Source organism: Micromesistius poutassou (genome assembly GCF_964030765.1).
Source record: "Micromesistius poutassou genome assembly, chromosome: 2".
NCBI lineage: Eukaryota > Metazoa > Chordata > Actinopteri > Gadiformes > Gadidae > Micromesistius > Micromesistius poutassou.
Window position 1 is genome coordinate 15,521,275 of NC_140272.1, and position 8,372 is coordinate 15,529,646.

General features: G+C 48.9%; 1 protein-coding gene across 1 annotated transcript in view; it reads right to left on the reverse strand.

The window, feature by feature from the left end:
• Window positions 1-7,849, reverse strand: part of arhgap40 (Rho GTPase activating protein 40) — a 17,223-nt gene extending 9,374 nt beyond the window's left edge. Inside the window, exons 1-4 of the mRNA XM_084464626.1 lie at window positions 7,617-7,849; window positions 2,502-2,779; window positions 1,338-1,564; window positions 133-205 (exon numbers count right to left, since the gene is read on the reverse strand). Of these exons, the coding sequence (XP_084320752.1) occupies window positions 133-205; window positions 1,338-1,564; window positions 2,502-2,779; window positions 7,617-7,690 (652 nt within the window). The 5' untranslated portion in view covers window positions 7,691-7,849. The remainder of the gene's footprint in view (window positions 1-132; window positions 206-1,337; window positions 1,565-2,501; window positions 2,780-7,616) is intronic.
• Window positions 7,850-8,372: the final 523 nt, after the last annotated feature.

An 8,372-nucleotide genomic window follows, 5' to 3' on the forward strand; every position in this document is an offset into this window, starting at 1 on the left:
TGGACAGGCAAAGATTAACAGCGGTCCATTCTAGCCAATCCCAATCACCGCACATCTGATCTGCTGTTCCTCTGATTGGCTGAGACATCACTGAGGCGGTCCCTCCCTTGGCTGTCTACTCTGAGCTCTTACCTGACAGCGGTGATTTGGCCACGGACGCCATGTTGTCTTGAGCTCGGTCTTCACCGTGCTGGGACCCAAACGTCTAGAGAAGGAGCACAAATCAAAAAATGTACGCAAATAAAAAAAAAAACATTCTTAACACAACACAGGAACCCCCCGAAAATAAGGGGCAACAACAACAAACATGAATCAAAAAAACCACAAAACAACTGTGAACCAGGTACTGTTTGAAATGGTAACGACAAACATCCTTTTTATTTGACCACTGGGGATACAGGTCAGAGTTTATCGATATCAAAGGACATATTCTCTCCTTCCCAATTGATGTAGTGCCGATAACAATCAAGAGGACGGTGTGTCTTCCCTCAGTGGGCTGCTCAGACGGACCGGACAAAGCATGGCATTTACACCAGAAAGCCCTCTTTGTCCCTGTGAGTCAGGGGCCACAGATGAGTGTGTTTGGTGAGGCTAAACACACAGACACACACACACGTCGGCTGTGACAGCATCTCCGGGCCCTGACGACCACCACCACCATGGGAATGGACTGCTAAATGTCGTCGTTCTACTGAAATGACATCGCTGACCACCAGGGGAATAGACTCCACGGTATCCCTGAACTGGTATCCCCGAAACACACAAAGGTGTGCATGTTGAGGGGCTGAATGTGTTTGGTAGACGCGTGTTACACTTGTGTCTAGATCCAGATTACGGGACCTACATCCGATATCGAGCACTATGACGGTAAGCCGTTTGTAGTTAGCGATGCCGCTGACGGTAATAACGCCATCCCGTAACAGTCAGATAGCAGGGGTTTAAATTGACTATCTTGCAGCCGAAGCAGGTTCTTGCAAAGAACCACAACACATTTCAATCATTTAAATGATCAACTAAAGCGTTAGAAGCGTGTGAGATGTATGCAACAAAGGGAAAAGAAAAAGAGGCACGATAAAGAATACGGTTCAGACTGGCTGGTATGGATTCTGTCGCACTGTACCCACAACAAGTTACAACAAGGGAACAAATGATGGGAAAAAAAAAAAACAGCTTCCAAGGGTTGTCTCTTATAAGAAACGACCTGAACAGCGCCACAAGGGAAAGCTCCGCGAAGCTCTTCTTGAAGCTATTCACGAAGCTCCGTATAACGCCCTCCGGGAAGCCCCTCCGTCAAGCTCTCCGTGAAGCCCTCCATGGGAGGCGGAAGGCGCGGGTACCTGGCTGATGGGCGAGTTGAAGATGTCCCGGACGTCCCGGGGCGGCGGCTTGTTCCTCTTGCGGAGGGACAGCGTGTAGGAGTCGAGGCGGCGCTGGACGGCCTCCGCCTGCGTGCGCGTCAGCGTGGACAGCAGCACGGCGTTCTCCACATCCTCCGCCGCGCCCTCGCTCACCAGCAGGTTGGACAGGCCCGCGTCGGCCAGCCACTGCTCCTCCTGCTCCCCCTCTGGAGCACGCGCACGCGCGCACGCACGCACACACACACAGAGACACAGAGACACACGCACGCACGCACGCACGCACGCACACAGAGACACAGAGACACACACACACACACACGCGCACACAGACACACAGAGATACAGAGACACAGAGACACACACACACGCACACAGACACACAGAGATACAGAGACACAGAGACACACACACACACACACACACACGCAGAGACCCCCACACACACACACACACACACACACACACGCCACACAGAGGCATTTATAAGTATGCACAGAGCCACAAATATAATAAACAAATGCACAGACACGTACGTAGTCTCAAGGTGTCATGGGCAGCAACAGAGACGACTGTGGGCGCACATTAAAGCAGGGCATGCATACACACACGCATACACACACACACACACAACAAAAAGTACAGCATACACTCATAAATGATATGGTATAATGTATGCACACAAGGCAAGATACCACTGGTGAATAACTAGCCTAATACCATCACACACACTAAGAAAAGATGTCTGTGTATGTATGCATTTCTAGTATGTGAGTGAAGAAACGCCGCGCACATGAAATACATAGTATTCCATGTGATATGAGTGAATGCACACTATTGCACTGGACCGATCAACAGACTAAATTATTCAACTTCAGCGGCAGCGGCTAATCTTGTCCATCCGCACGCATGGCTTCCCCCGTCCCCGCTCCCCGTCCAGAGCCCTCCACCACGACAAGCTCGGGTCCACATGCTGCCAGCTAACCTCTAAGTGCAGGACGGAGGACCATCGCACACACACACACACACACACACACACACACACACACACACACACACACACACACACACAGCACAAACAACCAGGTGGTGCTCCGCTCTCTCGCTCGCTCTCTCTCTCTCGCCCGCTCTCTTTCTCTCTCTCACCTTCCGACTGTCTGGAGTCCCGCCTGGCACGCTCTTCCAGCTCCGCCTCGTAGCCACTCCCCTGGCGAATGGTCTCCACCTCGCTCCAGAAGGAGTCCAGACACAGCTTGTCCGGCAGCTCGTGATGCTGCTCCTGCTGCTGCTGCTGCTGCTGCTGCTGCTTGGTTGCCGACGGCGACGAGCTCTCCTCCCGCGGGTGCAGTGTGTGTTCAGAGGCGGCCGGGTCCTGTGTGCTGCTGGCCCAGGGCTCCCGGTTCATCTCGGAGGGGCAGGGATCTCTGTCGGGAACAATACACACACACACACACACACACACACACCACACACATACACACACGCCCACACACACACATGTGCAACGTGAGTAATCACACACACACACACACACACTCAATATGATATCAAACCCATGCACAGGAAATGAGGCTAATTAAATCTAACATACACATACACACTTGAGCGCTGAAGAAAAGGCTGTAGATGAGGCCGGCGCAGACTGATTGAATGCAAAAAAAAAAGGCAAGTCCAGGTTGAAGGAGAGACAAAAGGAGTGGGACGGAGGGAGGGATGATGCGCGGAGAGGGAAATGGAGAAGGCGACTGTGCACACAAAGAGGGGGGCGTCTATTGTTCGTGAAAAATGCGGCCGGGAGGCAATAGTACCATCTCTAACCACTAGAGGGCAGTGCGCTACTGTAAACGTGCTTTATTTCCAAGGGCGTCACACACGCCCTCACAGTCCGCAAACAAGAAGAATGCATAGCGCAACGGCCGTGTCCGATGTCATGCACAATGTAAACCGACTTAAAACAGTCGTTAAACTAAGCCGTTTTCGTGTTACTACAACCAACGTCATTGAAGCGGTAACTCGGGTAGTGCCTTTCATCCGTGGCTCGGGTGGTCCTTGTCCAGGGAAAAACAAAGAGACGCATAGAGCCGAGCGGAGGACAGCGCGCTCAGACTCGGCGGAGCCGCGGCTCCTAGTCAGGCTACGGCCATAAGACGTGACAATGTGATTTAGTGATGCTCTGCTAAGTGGACGTGTCACATTTTACGAGTCTGCATTATACATCTGCCTCGATGCGTTTGTGTGGTCTCTGTATTCTGCATCTTTAAGGCTCGCTCCTTGAGTCTCTGACACACCCCTTCTCAAAACACCCCCCGAATTCATAGTCGGCTCGTCTATGTTTGCGGAAGTTTGCAACGGGATAATTGAGACGGGGGTTCGTCCCAAGATTTTTTTTTGGTCGTTTTTGATTGCTAAATAAATCGTATCATTGTAGTAAGACGTTGCAAGCCTCATTGTTTGCTGTGGGCCAACACTGTGTGGAATACATTGCCATATATGCCTATAGCACATAACCCAGCAATAGGTACAGCATCATACACACATTTTTTTCTTGTACAACATCTGGCCTCCCCAAGCTGTGACAAGCTGAAACACTCTCCTGTGAGACTACCTGGGCGTAGAGACTCCATTAGGCTCGACATGACCACAATAAGCCCAGGGCCAGGCCTGCTGTTCTTGTAAACAGCACAACAGGCTGATGCAGCAGGAACCAGAGTGTACATAAGCAGAACTGCCGGTTTTTAAAGTAAATAGAAATGAGCCAATAATGATTGGAAAACTAGATGTATATAACCGATTTCCATTAGATGGTAGTATACAAATACTACTAACTATTACTGCAAATATTAATAGTAATAACCCTCATGTTATCTTTTTACACATAATACCAATTCATGCCACTATTCACTCCTTGTGTGGAATTTAAACTAAAGAAAAGATTATTAATTCAACCCATCAAACACGTTTGACCTTAAGGATAAAGGATGAGGAAGTTCTCCAAGTCTCGTTGCCGACAACAACCAAAAAGCAGAACCAACGGAAGGAGCTAATAAAGCTAATCAGTCTCAAACCCCTGCAGGCATTATGTGGTGTTTGTAAAAGTGCTTCCATGCCCCAGGTGTTAAAGTAGGTTTATGTGTAATATGTAGATATGAATAAAGATCAATCATTTATGAATGTCTTACGACATATAGTGCTTGGAGTTACACACATAAACAGTCGGAAGTCATTGTTGCAAAAAAATACACTTTTTTTTTCTTCCTTTCCTCAAAGTAATGCCAAACTTTGAGAAACTCTGCACTTGATAAGCTATGGCTCTATGTCACACAACATGTAGACAGCTGACCACAAATCCTCCGCAGACCACAGAGCTGTGTGATCAATCAAATTGATTATTGATCACAGGGGGGGGGGGGGGGGGGGGGGGACGGACATCTATACACTTGGTTGCCTCACTCATGCAGCAGCAACGCAAAACATATTCCGAGAATGACATTCCAATCACTTTGACTTTCTAATTACTAATAATTGCTTCCCAAACAGAATTGCTGCACCAACAGAAGGCTAGTTTCAATCCAAATCAAACAGCAGCCCTGTAAAAGCCTGTGCTCCTACCTGCTACGTGGCTTCACGCCTTTCCTGGGCGAGCGCGGACGGCGGCCCGCACGCATCCGAAACCGATTGAGTCTGCTGAGAGACAGGTGTGTGGAGGGAGCCACCACCGCAGCTTCCCCACTAGCCATGACAACGCAGGCTGGAGGCTCTATAGTCCAGCTGCAGTGCTCTTGCCGTATCGAGATAGGTCCTCCTATACCTCTGCTGGTCCTCAGTACGTATGTGCACACGTACGTGTGCGCTTCGTGTGTGTGTGTGTCGGGGGGGTCAGAAGACCAACTGACACCCGATGAGGTTTTTGTTGTCGTCGTTTCCTTCTGAACAGGGGCCCTTAAGCGCCGTGTGTGAGTGTGTGACGCGCATTTCAGCGGAGTAAAGCTCTGACAGGAATGTGGGGCAAGAGGAAAGAGAAAAGGGGAGGAGGGAGGACGTGGGGGGTGTGGCCGCGAGCCATTAATGCGTCATTCATACCTGTCCCCTCCCGTGTTATCTGCCAGAAGATGACACACCCGGAGCCTGAATGAGTTGTGGGGCCATTCACTTCTAGGTAAACTTCAAAATGCATGGAATGCCTCTTAAATCCTGTATCCCTTACAACTGAACTTAGCCTTCAAAGGCCTCACACACCCTCTCCCAACCTCTGGGGGGATGGGGTTCAGTGAAATATGGAAATGAATGACATGTTTGCCATGCACAACTGGTTGAAACCTAATGGAGACCCAGCACTGTCAACCCTCTTCAGGCCAAAGGCATTAGGCACGGCTTACATGACGCTGGCCTTTTTATACACGTGGGCCTCACACAGCTGTTTTGAATCTACTCAAGCAAAGTATATGAGTCTTTTTTTGAGAAGAATGCAGATTCTGTTACACAAAATGACGTCATCGGATGGGATCAAAGGATGATCTTTCGTCGCCTAATCCACACTTTAACAAGCAAACTCCAAACCAAACATGGACTCAACTGCTACTTTCTGTTACAGTTCAGGCCACGGAGTCAAAACTGATTCACACCATATATGGGAATAGGAGTGGGGCAACCACTTGCTACATGGACATACTTGTGGTTTAAGGCCTAGTGATACCTCATACCTGAACCCAGGAATTATTATTACAATCCCTGGGTAGTCACGTGTTGTATGACATGTGAGCAGTTAAGAAAGTTGAGTTGAGAAAAATACACAGAGTAAAGAAAGGGAGAGAGAGAGAGAAAAAGAGAGAGAGGGGAGAGATAGAGAAAGAGAGAGATAGAGAAAGAGAGAGTGAGTGAGTGAGTGAGTGAGTGAGTGAGTAAGAGAGAGAGAGAGAGAGAGAGAGAGAGAGAGAGAGAGAGAGAGAGAGAGAGAGAGAGAGAGAGAGGGAGAGAAAGAGAAAGAGGGAGAGAAAGAGAGAGAAATATTGAGAGTGAGAGAGCGAGCGAGAGAGAGAAAGAGCGAGAGAAAGGGCCACAGAGAGGCTCTGGTGAAACAGGCTTGTCAACAATACTGTTGGTACTGTGACTGTATCAAGACTCCATTAAGCACCATCTGAATGCTGCTCTGCAATCCTAACTGGAATCCCACCATGCAACGTTTTTTTCCAAACAACCAGATGCTGACCTGTATTTCAGTCTGTCTGACTGATCGCAGCAAAAGGCTAAGTAAAAGAGCTTTAATGCCAGGGCTCTGTCCTGAGTAAGAGTAGTCAAGTACAGAACACACACGATGGGATAGACTTAAAGAAAAGGTTATATAAAAGTTAACAAAAAATAACGTGTGCTTCAAGCCAGAACAAATAATCACCAGGATCAGGATGACCTAAATACATGCAAGGTATTGTGTTACCTCTGCAGTCGGAGGAAGAATGAGGATGTGGATGTTTCAGATTCGGCCTTTGTCCACATTTTCTTATAAACTATAGGTGACAATTATAAAACTTGCCTTGCCTTGCAAAAATCATTAAATTGCCAGAAGGCCCGTGTTAACGCCTGTGTTAATGCGCTACAAACGATGGAGGCTGCAAATGTCACAGTGGTGTGATTGGTTCTCGTGAATAGGACGCACAGTAATGCAAAAAATATCAACAGGAAACCAAAGGCCGGCAGAAAAGAATGAAGGAGAAGGCCATGTCTTTAATTAAACTCTACCTCATGGGGAATAACAACACAAGTCACCCTGGTCATGAACAGGCCTAATCCACTGGGCCAGCGCTGGTAAAGCCACGCTGGAACGCAACAATCTTTAATCCCTGTGTCAGAATTCCACTTTAAGCCTCTTAACTTGCAGAGTATTTCCTAGTAGTGAATTACCATGCAGGTATGATGCATATTCAAATGTCCTTGCATGAAGGCCAAATATTTGTCCTGGAATTGGATACCATAAAATCCCTGCCTAATGGCCTAGAATAAATCAACTTTTACATTTTAAATATAAAAGTTTAGAACCATTGATCTCTTACAAATAATCATTAAACTGAACAACAAAGCCCACTGATCCCAGACTTCGGACCTAAAGCCCTGACCACCAGCACCACCACCAGCACCACCACCACCACCACCTTCCCCCACCACCACCACCACCTTCCCCCACCAGCAGCAGCAGCAGCAGCAGCAGCAGCAGCAGCAGCAACAGCAGCCCACAGCCTAGAGCTCCAGCAAATCAGGGATTAATCCTACCTGCTCTTGGCCCGGCTGTTGGATCTGCCCAAGAGAAGCTGCCGGGCCACCAGTCCGCTTCTCCCCCAAGGCATCCTGCCGCCGTTGTTGTTGTGTCCCCCCCCTCCCCCCCCACCAACCTCCACCGCCTCTAACCACCACGACCACCACCGCCTCTCGATAAAGAGAGGAGTTGTCGCCGTGCAGCCCAGTAGGAAGCGGCGGACGCTAGCTCCGTCCGTCCGACAGGCGGTTCCCTTGCAGTCTCCTCGGCCCGCACAAACACATTGAACAAGGACACCGCTGACGCGTCACGGCACAGCGTAGCGTTGCATCCTGGGGCAGGAAGGGAGCCTGAGGGCCAGCAGGGTGTGTGTGTGTGTGTGTGTGTGTGTGTGTGTGTGCAAGTGTTTGTGTGTGTGTATGATTGTGTGTAGGAGGGGGCGGGGGGGTCAGAAGCCAACTGGCTAGATGGCTGACAGAGAGTTGGGGCATAGGGCAAGGAGGTATGAGCCTGCGACAGCTGCAGGGTGGGGGCGATAGCAGCTGCATTCGCCAGCCAGGCGATTTGGTCATGCGACACGATATACATTCATTAACTGATTTACAAAATACAAAATACAAAATACAAAATACAAAATACAAAATGAAATTGCGCATGTTGTATCTATTTTCTTTATCCTACAACAAAATATGACGTCCCACAAAACCAAATAACAGCGGCATAAAGAACATCACATTATGACTACATGACAGGACGCAGTTTGCACAGTTTTC